General features: G+C 44.0%; 1 protein-coding gene across 7 annotated transcripts in view; it reads left to right on the forward strand.

Annotated features, from left to right (window-relative positions):
- The first annotated feature begins 1,245 nt into the window (after window positions 1-1,245).
- PLEKHA5 (pleckstrin homology domain containing A5) overlaps window positions 1,246-19,871 on the forward strand; it is a 274,187-nt gene continuing 255,561 nt past the window's right edge. For 4 of the 7 annotated variants that reach the window (XM_054036266.1, XM_054036274.1, XM_054036283.1 and 1 more), the window contains exons 1-3: window positions 1,298-1,415; window positions 1,501-1,577; window positions 4,359-4,416. In XM_054036266.1, coding sequence (XP_053892241.1) covers window positions 1,327-1,415; window positions 1,501-1,577; window positions 4,359-4,416 — 224 coding nt within the window. In that variant the 5' untranslated portion in view covers window positions 1,298-1,326. Of the gene's footprint in view, window positions 1,416-1,500; window positions 1,578-4,358; window positions 4,417-4,932; window positions 5,131-19,871 lie in introns of those variants that run through there. The other 3 variants (XM_054036319.1, XM_054036329.1, XM_054036293.1) reach the window with 3 other exon arrangements.

Below are 19,871 nucleotides of genomic sequence, written 5' to 3' on the forward strand. Positions count from 1 at the left end.
CTGTATCCGTAAAAAGAACAGGAGTACTTGTGGCACCTTAGAGACTAACAAATTTATTAGAGCATAAGCTTTCGTGGACTACAGCCCACTTCTTCGGATGCATACAGAGTGGAATAAATATTGAGGAGATATATATACACACATACAGAGAGCATAAACAGGTGGGAGTTTATAAACAGTTTCCCACCTGTTTATGCTCTCTGTATGTGTGTATATATATCTCCATATTTATTCCACTCTGTATGCATCTGAAGAAGTGGGCTGTAGTCCACGAAAGCTTATGCTCTAATAAATTTGTTAGTCTCTAAGGTGCCACAAGTACTCCTGTTCTTTTTTGTTACCCAAATTACTACTAATACCTTAAGCACTGATCCTGGGGCCACCTTACTGTGCACCATACCTCTCAAATGCTCCTCATTTTAAGGAACACTACTCATTTTATTCTCCAAGTTCCACACAAATTAGGGGTCTCCTCTCTTTTACTGGTGAAAGTTGTTTATATAGGACATCTTGTATCTCAGATTAAACCAAGTTGTGTCCAGTGCAGGGAAAGCCAACCCTTTGAGTTTCCTGCAGGGATAATTGTTGGTATTCATTCAATCTTGACATACTGTATCCCACATTTGGGCCTTAGAAGTTGGAGGGAGGTGATGCATGTGAACTAGTATGACCAGACAGCAAGTGTGAAAAATCGGGACAGGGGGTGGGAGTTAATAGGAGCCTATATAAGAAAAAGACCCCAAAATCGGGAGTGTCCCTGTCCCCCACCCCATCTAGTCACCCTAATCATGTGAACAACTTTAGGGAGGAAAGCTGGTGTCACAGTTTCAGGTTAATTGCGCCTTTAACTCCCTGCTGGGGTTTTCTGAAGGGCTGCCCCCGCTGGCCTGGAGCCTGCTCCGCTCCCGGGGCAGGGAGTTCAGCCTGCAGCTGCACGGGGCTCATCCCCACGCAGGTGAGCCCAGGGCGCTGCTCGGTCTCTAAGGACGCGCTCTCGCTGGCCGTGTGGTTGGCTAGGGCCCACCCCGCGCTCCCAAAGCGGCCGGGGTTGGTTTAAGGGCAGAGGCGGCACCACGGAAAGTACCGGCAGGGAAACGCCTCGGCACTAGCCCCGCGACAGGCCCCCTGCAGGACGCGGACCCATTCCGCTCCAGGGCGCCCCGTGCGCAGCGGCGCCGGGCGCGTCCCCGCGGCGGCCGGGGCGGGGCCGGGCGGTTGGTGCGGTTTCCTCTCTCCCCTATAGGTGTTGGCGGCGGCGGTGACGCGCTCGCGCTCGTGGCCGCGCGTACCCCCCTCCCCGGCTGCGCTGGTGGCGGCGGCTCGGCCATGGCGGACCTGAGCGCGGAGCGGCTGTGCTCGCTGCCCGGCAACTGGAGCTACGGGATCAGCCAGGGCGGCCGCCTCTTCTTCATCAAGTGAGTGCGGGGCCGGGCCGGGCGGGGCGCGGGGCGTTGGCGGGGCTGGCGCTGACTGACCCGGTGTCTGTGTCCCCCCCCGCAGCGAGGAGGCGAAGAGCACGACCTGGCTGCACCCGCACACCGGAGAGGCCGTGATCACCGGGCACCGCCGCAGCGCAGGTAACGGCCCCGCCCGTACCCCGCCGGGGCAGCGACCGCCTGGGGAGCCGCCGCTGCCTGCGAGTGCAGCCCCCCAGCGCCCTTCCCTCCTGAGCCTTCGCCTCCCCCCTGCCCCAGCCATTTCCTCACCCCGACCCCACCCCACCCTTCTCTTCACCCCACACCCGCCGCTGGCACCACCCCCTGGAGCTGCCTCACCCCTGCTCTGTCCCCCCAGAGCCTCTTGTTCACCCCACCCCCAATTCCCACCCCCACCGCTGCCTCCTCCCCCGTCAGAGTCCTCACAGCTGCATCCTCGCCCCCAGACCCACATAACCCCCCCCCCCCAGCAGCGCTGCTTCCTTGTCCCTCCTTTGGAGACCTTGGCACCTAAAGAGAATTACGATAGGTGTATTAGAAATGCCATGGGAGAGCCCACTAACTATAGTCATCTAGAAATCCCCCCCCCCCCCGCCTTTTTCCAATCTAGGCTGAGAGCGTGTGCGTGTTTCTAAGTGACAGAGAGTGGCATGGGTAGGAGGAAAAGGGGCTGAAGCATGAGGAGTAATTTGGGGGTGGAATCCGTCTCCTCTGTGGCTGCTGTTTGCTCCTTTCGGGAGAAACAGCAGCAGAAGGAGGTGCTGGAGGAGGATTTTCAGTAGACGCTTTTGGAGACCCAGAGCCGAACTCTCTCTCTGCTGGAACTGTACGCAGGCTGCAAATGCCATTGGGAGGCTGTGTGTGTTTATAAATGCAGTTGTTTTCGTTCGTGTAAACTATGGGGGAGAGAAGAGGAGAATCTGCAACTGAGCAAGTTATTGGCGTATTCCTCTTTCATGTTTGCATTCAAGAGGTTCTTTATTTTAAAATATCACCCAGGATTATTGAAAAACATTGACTGTGCTCCCTCCCTTTCTTCTTTTCCTGTGAGTTGGGACCAGTTGGGGGAGTGGGTTTCTTATTTTAAATCTCCCTACACTTTTATCTGCAGTGAATAGTTGTGAGTTATAACCATGAGCCTTTGAAATGCAGGAAGTAGAACCATTGGTTTCATGCTCTTCCCCTGTGTAATTAGCATTCATATTAACTGAGAAATTATCTTAAATCCACTATGAAGGGGTAAAGCAGCATATGTACATGAGGTACATTTGCTGTTGGACATTGCTACTAGTCACACATGAATTCCTTGTTAAATAACTGTTAATGGCTCTATTGAATCATTGATGTTTTATCCTAATCACTTAAATGCTTGATTTTTATTTCTACCTTCTTGTTTGCCATTATCCTCTTTTAGAGGAAACAGTTTTGTTATGCAGTGTTCAGGTATTGATCTAACAGGAGAGTTATTGGCAGGTAAACTTAAATTTTCTTTTAACATTAGTGTAAAGTATTTTCTGTGTCCTATCATGTACATATAACAGATGCAGTATCATGTACAAAACAAACCTGTGTCTGTATTTTCCGTTTTAATGTGCACGTGTTCATTCATTTTCCGTATGTAGACAGAATTTTGTAACTTATTTTGGCTGATTTTGGTTTTGTAACCTAAATTGAAGTCTCTGTCTTAAGGAGGGATTGTGACCAAATAACCGATGTACATGTACTTTTGCAAAAAAATAACATCCTTCAAATATTTCACACTGTTAGCAGGGGATTGTCTTCTTTAAGAGTTGAGGTAGTATCTACTTTGTGAGAGCACCAGTTATGAGAGACTTGTTCTTTCTCCATGTGATGGCCATTCCTATTTACACTGGAGAGGCATCCTGTTGGTCCATACTTTCCCCTAGTCTTTTATCAAAAGACTCTAGATTTCCTCTCTCTCCTCCCTCTTCTCCCCCCTTCTCCCCCCCCCCCCCCCCCCCCAGAGACTGCAATATATCATGGAGTGAAAAAGCAGACTAGAGGGATAAAGAAAACAGACACATTAGACTGGATAGTTTTGTCTTAGCTTTGAAAATGAATTGTTTTAAAAAACCCAAAGCATCTTTAAATAGCCTTTATTCCCTTAAGTCCACACAAAATCCCCACCTTTTACAGGCTCGGGGGCAGATATTAAAAGGCATTTAAGCACCTAACATGTAGGTAGTGGGACTTTCAGGTATCTAATACCTTTAAAAATCTGTCCCTCAAGTTATTCTATCAAGATTTTACTTCTCTAGATGGGGCTTCTGCCTTGTTGACTCTTTTGCTTAGGAAACTGATACTCAACAGAGGGAAAAAATAAGTCACCTCTTTCCCCCCCAGATGTGAGGTAAATGTATTTTCATGCAGTGTCGAACAGAGTTGTAAACGCTGCAAGAAAGTTGATGTGTGTGTCTTAGAGACAGTATTTAGTGATGTACCTATGCTAATATAAAATATTTTCTGTTGTGTATTTTAAGAGGATATCATGCTTGTTAGGGTGCATGTGACTTGTGCGCACTGCAGAACTTTGTAAATTGATTTGCTTAAATCTTTACCTTATCAAGTAATTTGGAACTACTACTTTTTAAGATTAGGCCTGCAACAATTCTAATTATTGTTTAAAGAGAAGGAACACTTCTGGGTTTACATCTGTCCTTACCTGAATTACTACTTCTGAAAATGCTAATCTAATTTCACCATTTATATTGCTTGCACACTACAGGGAATGGTTTAAGCCCAGACAATTTTTTTGTTGACTCTTTATATAATCTTTAACGGTTTGAATTTTGTTTCTCTATGTAGACAAAGGTACATATTGGCCAGGTATGCACATTGCTGTAACTCTGTACTACTAGTCTAGCCTATAAAACTTATGATGTATCACTTCTTGTTTTCTAGACTTACCCACAGGTTGGGAAGAAGCATATACTTTTGAAGGTGCAAGATACTACGTAAAGTGAGTTGAATGATAGTTTGTCAAGATATTAAAATTTGAAATTTCCTAAGTGTGGCTGTATATTATTCGTAGTGAGTACATTTTAAATCAGGATTAAATACAATGCTATGAATAATCACTTTAAAAGGAGTGTGCACTGTACTATAGCAGAGATCAATTTTATTTAGTTTATTCGACATTGTGACAGTAATGATTTCTTGAACTTAGTGTCTAGATATTTTTTTGTTTTTTGAGCATTTCAGGTGCAGATGGAAACCATCATATGTTATGATAGCAAGAAATGGCTGGGCAATTCAAGATATAGCCTGAGTGTTTGTACATATGTGCTTATGTGATGTGTGTATCTAAAAAGTTTTCAGAAGGACAGGTTTTTTTTTTGTTTTTTTTTTTTAATTTTCTCTCTTGTTGGGACAGGATTCCTGGCTACCAAACATCCTATTTATAGTAATTACATTTTTAAACTCCTAAACTGTCAGTTTTGTTTTTAATCTGATTTTTTTTCTTACCTTTTCCCAGAAATTCTGCAAAAGAAAAAACTGTCTGCATTTACCATTGTGTGCTTAAATGTGTCATATTGTAACTTTAGCACAGTTCTCAGTTAAAGTAGTTATTCAAATATCTGTCTTTTGATTAATGAGATGAGTTTGTTTTTTTTTTGTGTGTGACTTAACCAGATTTTTATAGTACAAAAGAATAAATTGATCTTTAAGCTGTTTTCAGAATTCTTTAGTATATTCATATTTGGGTAGAAGAAACCATGTATCTTCCCCCCCCTCCCCCCCCCCACACTTTTTTTTTTTAAAGTCCAAAGTAGGTGTTAGATCTGTGCAAACTTCTTAAAACCTTTTCAGTGTGAGGTGAACAGAATATTTTACATTGAACCCCCCTCACAACAAAAACAAAAAAACACAACAACCTAAAATATAGAGGAGTGTTTCCTCCTCTTCTGTTCAAGCTTAGGCACTCCAACAAATTGTAAACATCTTCAGACTTATGAAAGCACTTCTTAGTATGCTGTGGTCTCATATACGTTCCTTACTTGCATTAGTAATGTATAAATGGGACAACTCTTATGAGTAAGCACCACTAATGTAAGAATGGTAGGCTATTGCCCATTTTTCTACTATTCTTTGCAGTTTTCTGCCATGAATGTTGGGGAAGGTGATATTTAAGTTGTGCCAGATGGCAAGTGACGGGTACAATATAAATGCTTGTATTGATTTGACCCACTGTATACATCTTTTAGAACTGATTTTGAGTTTTCTGATTTTGATTGTAATACCAAAACTTGCAATTGAAATCTGTATCAACCTATATTAAAAGGCCTAATTGTTGATGGACTGTGACTTGTATTTCCGAGCAGCTTGATTGTCAATATTAAAATCTTCTTTCCAAAGGCTACTCTACTATAATGCATTCATGCAACTTTAGGTAGAAATGCTATAAAATGACGCGATAAAGAAATAAAATGTTTAAAATTGCTCTGAACTGTGTCAGGAACCTGCTAATTAAGAACCATGCTGTTCATAGTGAGAAGCACATTTTTGCAAATGTTCAGACTTACAGCTCTTGTGGCACAGGATGTTGTTAGAAATGTTATCCGAAGTACACATTGCTGATGGTACTTCCAACACCAAATAGTTAAATATTATACTTACTGCATCTCTGAGAACATATGCTTCATTTTACTGCAATGTGCTTGACATGTTGTAGTAGTATAGTAGTGTATCAGCTTGTACTTTAAAATGTGAGGGATGAAGAATGATGTTCTTGGCTTTAGTTTGTGTTCATTGTTTGTAAATGGAGTATTTGAGGCTATTTACACTTTTACACTACAATTTTCCTACCATTCAGCTCCACCAGCGTTAGCAACTATGAGTGGTAGAGTAGACAGGGTACCTTAACCAGTCTTGTCTAACTTGTGCAGTGCAAGTCTGGATATGTTATAATGTGGCTGTCTGAGCCCAAACTATACTTGTGCTCCCACAATTGGTGGAGAATAGGGGTTGTTAGGTGGGGAAGGGAGGTGCTAGTATGGACAAGATCATAGTGTGAGGCAGTTTTCACTGTAACACTGCTCATGTGAATATTTTATGTGGATACATTGTTTTGATACTCTAAAATGAACTAATCATCTTAATGACTATTTAACACTTAGAACAATAGTAGAAAATAAAATATTAGAATCTTGTGAATTATTATTAAATAAGAAAATAGGAAAAAGACAATTTATTCCACCTTTGTTCCCAGTTAAAGGTTGTAAAAGAGAAGATGATTCTAAGTTATATTTAAACAGGGAGTAGATGGAAGTTAGTGGAAGCTCTGTGTTGGTGTTTTTAGCCATGCACTTGTGTAAATTTTCTCTATGGTATGCTATAATGTATTCCAAGAGAAAATAGGTGAAAATATTATTTCTGTGTTAGGAAACTTGAATGTAACTTTTGAAATGTGATTTCAAATATAGTGGTTGAGTTAGAACAGAGGTGGGCAAACTCTTTGGCCTGAGGGCCACGGTTCCCCATTCCCGGCCAATGGGAGCTGCGGGGGATGGTGCCTGCAGGCGAGGGGAGCGCATGGAGCCTTCTCGCCCGCCCACGGGGGCCGCAGGGATGTGGTACTGGCCGCTTCTAGGAGTGGCATGGGGCCAGGGCAGGCAGGGAGCCTGCCTGAGCCCCGCTGCGCCACGGGCTGGATTGAAAGCCTTATGATGAGCCGAATCAAGCCGTAGTTTGCCCTCCCCTGCGTTAGAATATTGAATGAATTATTTTGGAAATACTGTGTAATCAAATTGAGGTAATATAGAGGAGAATACGCATCAAGCAAATCTTAACTACGTGCTTTAGGACTGGCATTAAACAAATGTCTCAGATTACATTCTGTATTGAAATGTGATTATTCAAAGAACATTTTTTGTTGGGGTGCATATTTTCATTTTCAGAATAAGTGAAGTTTGTTATTCCATTTCTATTTTAGATTTTCTGGTTGGCTTTGGATCTATGCTAATTTTAAAGCACAGATAGGTAAATAGAGTTCTGTTTGCTCTGGGTAATGAGGTTCTGTCTGAAGAATTTGAATAAGATTTATTTAATGAGTTGGGAGTAGGACTTTGAACTGTCTTGCAATTTGGGTTAGTAGAAGAAATCTAATACTGAAACTAAGTAGCATGGTAGAGGTAGAGGCTGTCTCTTTTTACTGTGGAATGTCAATGGCCAGAGCTCATTGCTAACTGAAAATAATGTTTTTTCCAATCTCAAGTATTTTATTAGTCTACTTCATTTATCAGTTTGTTGTGTACTTCAATTATTTAGAACAGCTATCGTGGCACTCCACGAGTGTGTTGAATCACATTGTTAAAATGACTTGTCTTTTTCATGCATGTATTCTTTTTTCCTGAATAGACTTTATGTATTTATGTACATAAAAGTTGTAAAATTAGATATGTATACAGTCAGCTCTGCTTCCTAGTTAAAGAAAACTGAACTGTTAAGTAATTATGAAGTGAGACATGGCTTGCATGTAAACTACAGTTTGCCTTATTCTTTTTAGTAATTGTACACTTCTCTCTGAAAAACAACACTTTCACATGTAACAATTGTTTGTAGAATTAATACTTCCAATTATAACTTGGATTTCATTTAAATTATCTCACTTGTTAGGTAAATACTTTCACATGGTATGTTCAAACAAGTTAAGATTAAGCTAGTATGGAGAAATTTAATTTGCATAAATGAGCTCAAATTGTGGCAGTGAGTGCCATAAAATACCAGTAAATTTAGGGATGGGGAAGCAAAATTATTGATTGAGCTAGTTGTATATCTTTGTTGTTAAGAGCTGATTGTCAGCGCTGGAAAGTGAAATGTTCTAGAATAGGTAGTGGCAGTGCAAGCTTAGATATTACAATGCTCATACAGATAACTGCCAATATGCCTCGATCTTCCAAAACAAAATAAGGTTTACTTTTAGGGATGCAAGGGATGTTCAGTCTGTCTCAATTCATTCTTGATTGTGTGCTGCTGAGACATCTATCTATACCAATTTGGGTAGTGTAAGGTGTCAGTCTTCCCTTGCTGAGAAATGCAGGTGCCTGTACATTAGAATTTGATCTGAGTCTGCTAACTTATTTTACATGACCTCCAATTCCTCCAAATACCATCAAATGTGACTTCCAGAGAGAATAAAACTTGGGTTTCCTTTAAAATCTGAGAGGCTTGCAAAAATTCCAGAATTTCATCAGAAAGTTTTTTTTTATCTCACTCTTGGACTTGAGTGTTAGATGTCTTAAGATTTGAGATTCGGCATATTGCAGAAACAAAGTTTTGGTGTTAAGCTACAGAAGTGCATATTATGTGTAATGCTTCACGGATGGTAAACTGCATGGGTCTGTGCTAAGAGTTGCATTGCTGCAGTAATCCCAGTAGCTGAAATCATAGGGTAGGTAAGCGCTGAGGACTTGTCTACACTTTTATAGCACTTCAGTGTAAGCACTACCTATGCCAACAGGAGGGATTCTCCCATTGCCATAGATTACCTATGTCCATGAGAGGTAGCAGCTAGGTTGACAGAAGAATTCTTATCAGACCTAGCACTGTCTACCGGGACTTAAGGCAGCTTAACGGTGCTGCTCAAGGGTGTGGATTTTTCACACTCCTGAGTGTACTTATGCAGAGCTAATTTTCTAGTGTAGACCAGGCCTGAGTTTTCACAGACTTCTAAATAAACACCATTAAGATGAGTGAGAATTTTAGTGATGGTAGAATAGTATGGCTTGTAGACTCACAAGACAACAGTGCATTGGTTTCTGTTACCACTGCTATAATTGCAGATGAAAACTCTGTGATGCAGCTGGACCTTTGATAGTTGCAACTGGTTAGAACTTGCCTGAACTACACCTCTACCCCGATATAACATGACTCGATATAACACTAATTCGGATATAACACGGTAAAGCAGTGCTCCGGGGGGGCTGCGCACTCCGGCGGATCAAAGCAAGTTCGATATAACATGGTTTCACCTATAACGCGGTAAGGTTTTTTGGCTTCTGAGGACAGCGTTATATCTGGGTAGAGGTGTATTTTCTTTGACCTTGTCTAAACACAGACATGCACTGGTTCAAGTAATAGTGCTTTTTAAAAAAAGGTTTAGTTAAACCAGAGCAGAAATCCTGTTTAAATCTCATTTATATAATTTAGCTTGCATTGGTAAGTACATCTCTGTAAGCAAAGTTTAAAATCAGTTTAACAATGTGCACACAAGGCTTTGCACTAGTTTAACTAAACTGTTTTTTAAAGAAACCTCTTTAGGCAAACTGGTGCAAGCTTCATGTAGACAGGGCCTTAAATTTGCCTGTCTTTTCTGTAACCCTCCTGCAGTTCTAGCGGCAATAGACTGGGTGGGAGCACTAGTATGCACTAAATCAGGGATTCTCAACCTTTTTCTCTCTGAGGCCCCCCTCAATGTGCTATAAAAACTCCAGGTCCAGCGGTGGATGGCTTAGGGCAGGGGCCTTGGGCATAGGCGTAGTTTGACTTCTATTTTGGGGGTGGGGGGCAGGGGCCAGCAGTCCAGGGAGGGAGTGCCACTTCCACCTTATCAGGCCATCTGCCTGTCTGGATTGGGGGGGGGAGGGTGGGCTGCAACCAAAAATTGTAACTCAAAGATGGGGAGCTTAGCTAGAAAAGTTTGAAAACAGCTTAGGGTGCAGGGTGGAGGTGGCTAGGGGTTGTGTGAGGGCAGGGGGTTAGCTCCGGGCGCAGGGAGGGGATAGGGGCTGTGTGCGCACAAGGGGTAGCTCAAGGTGGGGAGAAGGTAGCTGGGGGCTATGTGCATACAGGGTGGCTGTGGGTGCAGGGAGGGGGTGGATGTTACTGTGTGCGGGCAGAGGGGTAGTAGCTCAGGGTGTAGGGAGAGGGGTACTAGGGGCTGTGTGCTTGGAGGGCTCCCCTGCGGTCCCTGTTCCCGGAGGGGTCTGCCAGCCACGGAACTGGGTCTTCCAACCTGGGTGGAAAGAGGGCTGGGGCTGAGGAGCAGCTACAACCCAGCGCACCAACAGGAGAGGGAGGAGGGAATGCTGCGGCTGCCTGCTCCATGGCACCTGCCAGAGCAGCAGCTGCCCCGCACTGCTTGTTGTAACAGCAAAAACAGCAGCCAGCACATTTTCCCACCAATAGCAGTTACCTGCTGAGCCTGCTCAGTTCGGGTGAGCATGCTCAGTACAACCTAGATAGGAAATTCTGCCAGGGAGCTGTTTGCCACTACATTGACTCTGGCTTCCCGCCTCCAACCTGGCCAGGGGGTGGGGGGGAAGGTGTGGCGCTGCCCCGGGACTGCCGTGCTCTTGTGCTGTAGTTTTTTTTGGGGGGGGGCAGTGTCCTCTATGCCCCCAACTCTGCCCATGGGCTCATGGCTTTTACCCCACAGGGAGCAACAGGGCTCAGGGCTTCAGCCCCGTGCCTCCTGGCTTGAACCCCGCAGGGGGCGCTAGAGCTTGGGGTCTGGATTTCAGCCACGGGGCCCCGTGGATCCCTTGAAAGGGCTCGTGGAGCCCCAGGGGGCCGCGGACCACGGTTTGAGAACCGCTGCATTAAGTGGTAAGGGTGCATCGCACAACTTGGAGCTCAATGTGACTTGTAAGGAATTGCTCTAATTAAGCAATTAATGGCCAATCACTGATTTGGCTGCATTGGTGTTTACCCTGGTGTAGATAGGCAAGATATTATAAGCCCAAGTTGGACAGAGAAGTTGTACCAGTGCAAACTGAAACATGTAGAGATTTTGCATGTCTGTGCTTAGGGTTTGTACCATACAGGTACATTGGTGGGTACAATCCCCAGAGTAGATGGATACTAAAATTCAGAAGGATAAGGGACTATAAGTAAAAAGGATTGTCCTGTATGAAGCCTAGTCTGCTCTTAAAAATTGGATCCATTTAGTTACATTACTCAGGGCTGTGAAAAATTTCACGCCCTGAGCACTATACTTTAGGTCAGGGATCGGCAACCTTTGTCACGCGGCCCACCAGGGTAAGCCCCCTGGCAGGCTGGGCTGGTTTGTTTACCTGCTGCGTCCGCAGGTTTGGCTGATTGCAACTCCCACTGGTCGGGGTTCGCCACTTCAGGCCAATGGGGGATTCGGGAAGTGGCACGGGTTGAGGGATGTGTTGGGGGGGAAATGGAAGAAGGCTCAGGGCTATATGGTTTGACAGGGAAGTTTTAAAATTAAAACAGAAACTGTGCTAGTTTGTAACTGATGGAGCTTACTACTGTTCCCTTCCTGTCCCTGCTTCGCTTTGCTTCTTAAGTTCAGTCTCTGTTTACATTGTGACAATTAGCCATGTTAATTAGAACACTTTAGTTAATGAGACCATGCTACCTGTGTGTGTGTGTGTATACAATATCTAGTGTATTACGGTCTAGATTGGTGGCCTTGACCACTACTAAATATATTAAAAAAACAAACTACCCAACAACTAATATTCAAACATACCTCAGAGATATTCCTTGGTTCTTTCTCTAGTGGGTGGAGTAATGAACATGAAAATCAAGAAAATAGTTGTACTCTGGCCTTCGCTACACTTGCGAGTTACAGCGCTGTAAAGCCGCCCACAGCGCTGTAACTCACTGACCGGCTACACTGGCAAGGCACGTACAGCGCTGTATCTCCCTGGGTACACTGCTGCAGGTACTCCATGTCCCCGAGAAGCATAAGAGATACAGTGGAGTGGCTACGACTCTCCCCTGTGAGTGTGTACCAGGAATCAACGTGCAGCGCTGTACTGATCACCTTGTCAAGTGGCCAAAATCCTCTCCATTGTTGTGACTGGCTGCAGGAATGTGGAAGTGCTGGTTTCAAAGCTCGTACCACAGAGAAAAAGCACACAGTTTGCGGTTTGCTTTGAGTGAGTGAATGAATGAATGAGCAGGGGGACGGAACTTGCAAAACAGAGTGCTGACACGCTCCAAAAAGCACTCTCTCTCTCCCCCCACACTCTGTCACACTCAACCCTCTCCCCCCCATCCCCCCCCGTTTTGAAAAGCACGTTGCAGCCACATGAATGCTGGGATAGCTGCCCATAATGCACCGCTCCCAGCACAGCTGCAAATGTTGCAATTGTGGCCACGCCACTGCGCTGGCAGCTGTCAGTGTGGACAGACTGCAGCGCTTTCTCTACTCAGCTGTACGAAGACAGGTTTACCTCACAGCGTTGTACAGCTGTAAGTGTAGCCAAGCCCCCTATGTACACTGTGTGTGACGTAAAATATCTTATTCATAATAAGGATTGCCTTGAAAATTATATGAAGAAAATAAACTAAATACCTGCTGCTATTTCTTATTTGTGTGTAAAAATGCAGTATTCAGTGTAATCACATGTGCTGTAAAAGCTAAACTTCTCTCTATAGCATATTAAATTCACTAAGTCTTCTTAATATGAGATTAAAATTAAATTAAATTAATTGAGAAGATGCTTAAGATACTGAAGGCTGCATTCTGTCTGTTAGCCAATTAATAATCTCATTTAATCAAGTTTAAATGGCTCAGTAGTTTTTGTAAACGGTGATGCTTCAGTCTCAACCTCAGTCTTAGCTGTTTTTGAATTGGTAATGAGGAGGGTGAATATGCTTTGTTTTCAGGTGCCCTTTTTGTTTTGGTATTACATCTAAAAGGAGGATAAACAGTGAAGCAAATACTGATCATAACTTTGTGTGGGTGGCTAGTGCAGTTATGACCACAGTGATGCATTGATTTTTCCATTAGAAAAATATAAATCTGGACTAATTTGCACACCAGTATTTCTGTTGAAGACCGAGAACAGGAAACTAAAAGGGAAGAAAAACCTCTTTGGTGCTTAACTAGTATTGTCAACTTTTTCCCTAGTTTTCCAGTCAGTTCTTTCAGGACCTTTCTTTCCTTTTCCCCCAGCCTCCATGTCTCTCTGGAAGTCTCCTCGGTAAATTTTTCTTACTGAAATGAAGTACTAAAAGAGCTGAATTGGCAGTCCAGAAACTTTGGAATGTTTTAGAGTAGAAAAATATTTGATGTAGTTACTCTTCAGTGAAAACTTTTCAGATCCAAATGTTAGCCTTCATCCGAATGCACACTTTAAATTTTTCACTTTAAAAGCATTTATTGCTTTCTAATCTGAGTGTTGTTTATTTATTGCATTGGGTCAGAAACCAGAATCTGTCCTGGTGCTGTGATAAGCCTGCTTTTCCTGCATGTGTTCTACAGTGTGTTAGCTCTTGTTATAATGAATTAATGTCCGTTATACCAGAGGCACAGTTTGGTTCAGGCTAAACTGCCGCGTCTGTCTGTGTGAGCACCAGTGAAATACAGGGATAGTACCTAGCTGGAAAATGAGCCCCCAAACCCTAGCTCCTGGGATTCCTGCCACGGTGCTGTCTGTATGTGATTATCTGTTGTTGTGTTTTTTGTATCCTTTGTCAAGTAAGTGTCTAAGTTTGAATATTGTTTGCTCTTCTTCCCTCACTGTCTCCTTCAGAAAGGAGGTGAGGGGGGATGGGGGGAAGAAACAGCGTATTCTCACTCTCCACCCCAAAGAGTTGGAGGGAAGGTGATGATGAGGTGCAAAGGCACTAGTTATTTGTGGACTGGGGGAAGGAAGCACTGCATCAGTTCAAATCTGTGAGGTTATCTTTGATACCTAAAAAATGAAAGTTTAGATTAAGCTTTCAATTTTCTATTAAACACCCCAACCAAATTGCCAGGGAAGACTTGCCAATAGGAGTAGGTCAGTAGATTTTTTTTTTTCCAAGCCCTTTTAAAATATTGCTCTATTATGTTGTGAACCCAACCAGTATTGGCTTAAGTGCACGAGAACCAGGAAATTAAATCATTGTCCACTTTTAAAGTGAGTGAAATGCAAAAAAAAAAAAGCAAACTACAGTGTAAATGTACATTTACTTCAAAAATAACATTTATTTCAGTTAGCATATGCATATTTCAATGTTTGTACTTTGTTCTTTAGGGATCAAGGTAGTTAAGTCGACTTACATTATATGAATTTTGTTTTTGAATCTGAGTGTACTGAGCAGTTTTTCCTTTGTAATATCTTAACATCAGGGTATCACAAGGATAATTTAAAAATATATATACCTCAAGCAAATGCTAGCTAGCACAAATCCCTACAAATAAGATGTCTTTAGATTGTGTTAAACCTACATCCTTTGGGCATATAAAATTGTCCAAGTGTTCCATTCAAACCCAGGAAGAAGAACAGGAGTACTTGTGGCACCTTAGAGACTAACAAATTTATTAGAGCATTAGTCTCTAAGGTGCCACATGTACTCCTGTTCTTCTTTTTGCGGATACAGACTAACACGGCTGTTACTCTGAAAAAAATTCAAACCCAGGAAGTCCCTTACTGGAAAAAGGATAATTTTTAAAACAAGATTTTGAAAACTTGTATAGCAAACATCCATTTTTAGTAATGGTAAAGGAGTTTGTGAAAAAAAGTTCCAAAATACTTATGATTAAAGATATTTTAGTCACTCTTTATATGGATTATTTTGTCTAGAACTACTTGAGGATTATTGGTAGGCAGAGATACTTTATCCAGCAATCCACCCTTAATAAGTTAGCTTATTGCAGAATCCATTTACTACCAGAGTTAGCAGAAAGAAGCACTTAATGACTATAATTTTGTATGTTCTTAGCTGAAAACATTGCAGTATGTCAAACAGCACAGGAAATATCTTGATATTCAAATATCTTTGAATATGAAATAACCAAGAAAAATATTCAATAAATATTTTGATTTAAAATACCATCTTCAAAACCTTTTGAGTAAATAATTTTAAAGCAGAAATATTCATTTAAGATTTTCTTGTATGCTTTGCCACGTATTTGACTAAGTAGAACCACTAAAAATTGTGCTGTCTTTCTTGCACAATCAGAACATAATTTCTGATACTTTAGCTGGTAGTTCAACCCAGATGAAACATTATTCTGTAGCTCATCTTGTTGCAAATATTTTTTGTCCATAGATTTTACATGTATTAAATGCAGTATGGGTCCAGGAATTTTTATTTGTTTAAAATGGTCTTGGAGAATAGAATGTCTTTCTGAATGTATTTATATAAAAAAAAAAAAAAAAAAAAAAGTAGCAACTAACTTTCCTGTGCATCTGATTTAGAGGAAGAAAGTGTATAGACCAAAGTATAATGCAATACATTATATACCAGAGGTAGTCGATAGGCGGACCATGGGGCAAATCTTGATCGCCAGATGCTTTTGAACGGATTGCAAAAGCTTTTTATTTACTCGTGTGTTTTATATTTTCTCTGGAATCTGGACCTTGACTATACATTGACAAAGAAATTTGGATCTTGACAAAAATAGATTACCCCTGTTATATATGAAACACCAAGCAGTGTTGTTTTTAAAATCCATTAACTTAAAAAATGAGGAAGAAGGGTCTGTTGTGGTTAAGATAGATGTGTTGTTTTTTTTTTTTCCAGGTAGCGAGGCCCAAAAGTAATGTTTGTTGCTGCTAGTTTTGTTGACATTTAAAAATTTATTTTAGGAGAAGTTATAAAGAGAGAGAGAGACATAATACAGTTCCACTAAACACTAAAATTTCTTGGTTCTGACCCTTAGGGTATGTCTACACTACGGGATTAATCCGAATTTAGATAATTCGGATTTGAAAAACAGGTTGTATAAAGTCGAAATAGATGCGGCCACACTAAGCACATTACTTCGGTGGTGTGCGTCCAAGTACCGGGGCTAGCGTCGATTTCTGCACCGTTGCACTGTGGGTAGCAATTCCATAGCTATCCCATAGTTCCCGCAGTCTCCCGCGCCCATTGGGATTGTGGGTTAAGATCCCAGTGCCTGATGGGACAAAAAACATCGTCGCAGGTGGTTCTGGGTACAGCCTCACCTCCTCCCTCCCTCCCTCCCTGCATGAAAGCAACGGACGGCAGACAACCATTTTCGCGCCTTTTTTCCTGGGTGGGTGAACACTGCAGACTCCATACCATGGCAAGCATGGAGCCCGCTCAGCTCAAGACAGCAGTCATGAATATTGTAAACACCTCGCGCGTTCTCGTGGAGTTTATGCTCAGCCAGGACCAGAGAAACGAGGCGAGGAGGCAGCGGCGGCGGCAGCATGATGAGGACATGGACACAGACACGGATACAGAATTCAGTGAAACCACAGGCCCCGGTGCTTTGGAGATCATGTTGTTAATGGGGCAGATTCTATCCATGGAACGCCGATTCTGGGCAAGGGAAACAAGCACAGACTGGTGGGACCGCATAGTGTTGCAGGTCTGGGACGATTCCCAGTGGCTGCGGAACTTTCGCATGCGTAAGGGCACTTTCATGGAACTTTGTGACTTGCTGTCCCCTGCCCTGAAACGCCAGAATACCAAGATGAGAGCAGCCCTCACAGTTGAGAAGCGCGTGGCGATAGCCCTGTGGAAGCTTGCAACGCCAGACAGCTACCGGTCAGTCGGGAATCAATTTGGAGTGGGCAAATCTACTGTGGGGGCTGCTGTGATGCAAGTAGCCAAAGCAATCACTCAGGTGCTGCTACGAAAGTTTGTGACTCTGGGAAATGTGCAGGCTATAGTGGATGGTTTTGCTGCAATGGGATTCCCTAACTGTGGTGGGGCAATAGACGGAACCCATATCCCTATCTTGGTACCGGAGCACCAAGCCACCGAGTACATAAACCGCAAGGGGTACTTTCCAATGGTGCTGCAAGCACTTGTGGATCACAAGGGACGTTTCACCAACATCAACGCGGGCTGGGCGGGAAGGGTTCATGACGCTCGCGTCTTCAGGAACACTACTCTGTTTAAAGGGCTGCAGCAAGGGACTTACTTTCCGGACCAGAAAATAACCGTTGGGGATGTTGAAATGCCCATAGTTATTCTTGGGGACCCAGCCTACCCCTTAATGCCATGGCTTATGAAGCCGTACACAGGCAGCCTGGACAGGAGTCAGGAGCTGTTTAACTACAGGCTAAGCAAGTGCAGAATGGTGGTAGAATGTGCATTTGGCCGTTTAAAAGGTCGCTGGCGTTCATTATTGACTCGCTCTGACCTCAGCCAAAGAAATCTCCCCATTGTTATTTCTGCTTGCTGTGTGCTCCACAATCTCTGTGAAAGTAAGGGGGAGACCTTTATGGCGGGGTGGGAGGCTGAGGCAAATCGCCTGGCTGCTGATTACGCGCAGCCAGACACCAGGGCGATTAGAAGATCACACCGTGAAGCGCTGTGCATCAGAGAAGCTTTGAAAACCAGTTTCATGGCTGGCCAGGCTACCGTGTGAAATATCTGTTTGTTTCTCCTTCATGAAAACCCTCCCCCTTTACTGACTGATTTTCTGTAAGGAACCCACCCTGCCCCTTCCCCCAGCTTTCTTTCAAACCAAATAAGGTCACTATCATTTAAAAATCATTTATTCTTTATTAATAGATTAGAAAAAGAGGGAGGGAACCTGGGTGGTATTTGGGAGGAGGATTGCTGGGAAGGAAAAAGCCACAAAGAAAAGGTTAAAAAAATGACAGCCTTTTGCTTGGGCTGTCTACTGGGGTGGAATGGGAAGGTGTACGTAGCCTCCCCCCCCCCCCCCCCCCCGAGTTCTTACACGTCTGGGTGAGGAGGATACGGAACATGGGGAGGGGGGAGGGGGGAACAGGGGCTGAAGCGGCAGTCTGTTATCCAGCAGCCGTTCCTGAACCTCCACCAGACGCCGGAGCAGCCCCAGCATTGCATCCTTCATCCTCTGGTCTTCCTGCCGCCACCTCTCCTCACGTTGGTCCCTCCTCTCCTCACGTTGGTCCCTCCTCTCCTCACGTTGGTCCCTCCTCTCCTCACGTTCACTGACTTCTTTCCTATACTTTGAAACTGTTTCCTTCCACTCATTCACATGAGCTCTGTCACTGCGGCTGGATTCCATAATTTCAGAAAACATGTCCTCCCGCGTTCTCTTCTTACGACGCCTTATCTGTGATAACCTTCGGGATGGAGGAGGGAGGCTTGAGGAATTTGCAGCTGCTGTAGGGAGGGGAAAAAAGAGAGAATTGTTTAAAAAGATACATTTTGCAGAACAATGCTTATACTCTTTCACGGTGACCAACACTGTTCACATTACATAGCACATGTGATTTCTGTGCAAGGTCGCATTTTGCCTCTTAATGCTGAGTGCCTGTGGCTTTGCTGCTAGAGATCACAGGTCTAGGCAACAGAATTCGGCTTGCATGCGGCCATGGTAAGCTTCTACGCCCTCCTTTCCCACATACCAAGCATAGCTTGTAGAGTGCTGCAGAATTGGGAAATGAAGTGGCAGCACTCCACACGAGCTGTGTCCAATCTCAGCCAGTTGGGGGGGGCAATGTGGGGGGGCTTGTCTGGGCCCCTTCAGGCAAGTAGAGTGCTGCGGTTTTTCTGTTAACATTCAGCAGCACCAGAAAACAAACTAACCCCCCCCCCCCCCTCTCGCCATGAATTCTCTGGGATGATCACGGTACCCCTCCCCCCACCGCGTGGCTGGTAACAGGGAAGATCCCTGCTAGCCAAACGCGAAAAACTCAGGGCCAATTTCCCATCTGCGCTTGGCTAACTGCAGGGAAGGATTTATTTTCCGCCACAGGCAAACAGCCCAGTAGGAACGGCCACCTCTGTCCCCTTAATTAAGTTCCCGTATTTCAACCAGGTTACCAGGAGTGATATCACTCTCCTGAGGATTACACAACAAGATAAAGAACGGATGTTGCTTGATGCCAGCAAACACCGGGACCATACGCTGCCAGGCTTTGTCAGGCAATGATACCAGATTACTTGCTGCAAGCATGGCGTGGTCAAGTGTCCTACCATGGAGGAGGGAATAAAGATGCACTGCCCAGAAACCTTCTGGCAAGGCTTTCGGAGTACCTCCAGGAGAGCTTCATGGAGATGTCCCTGGAGGATTTCTGCTCCATCCCCATACACGTTAACAGACTTTTCCAGTAGCTACAGACTTTTCCAGTAGCTGAACTGACCGCGAATGCAAAGTCAGGCAAAGTAATCATTAAAAACCGTTTGCTTTTAAAACCAGTTTTATATTTTAAAAGGTAAACTCACCTGAGGTCCCTTCCATGGGGTCAGAGTCTTGGGTACTGGCTTGGGAGGCTTGGGAGGGTACTTCAGTCAGGGTGATAAAAAGATCCTGGCTGTTGGGGAGAATGGAGTGCTGTGTGCTCTCTGCAAGCTTCTCCTCCTCCTCCTCCTCCTCCTCTCCCCCATCAGCAGAATCCTCAGGCGTCGCTGATGAGACTATCCCCGACCCAGAATCCACGAACACAGGTGGGGTAGTGGTGGCAGCCCCCCCTAGAATTGCATGCAGCTCGGCGTAGAAGCGGCATGTCCGCGGCTCTGACCCGGAGCGACCGTTTGCCTCCTTTGTTTTTTGATAGGCTTGTCTGAGCTCCTTGACTTTCACGCGGCACT

Source organism: Malaclemys terrapin, chromosome 1 (genome assembly GCF_027887155.1).
Source record: "Malaclemys terrapin pileata isolate rMalTer1 chromosome 1, rMalTer1.hap1, whole genome shotgun sequence".
In the NCBI taxonomy this organism is placed as follows: Eukaryota; Metazoa; Chordata; order Testudines; family Emydidae; genus Malaclemys; species Malaclemys terrapin.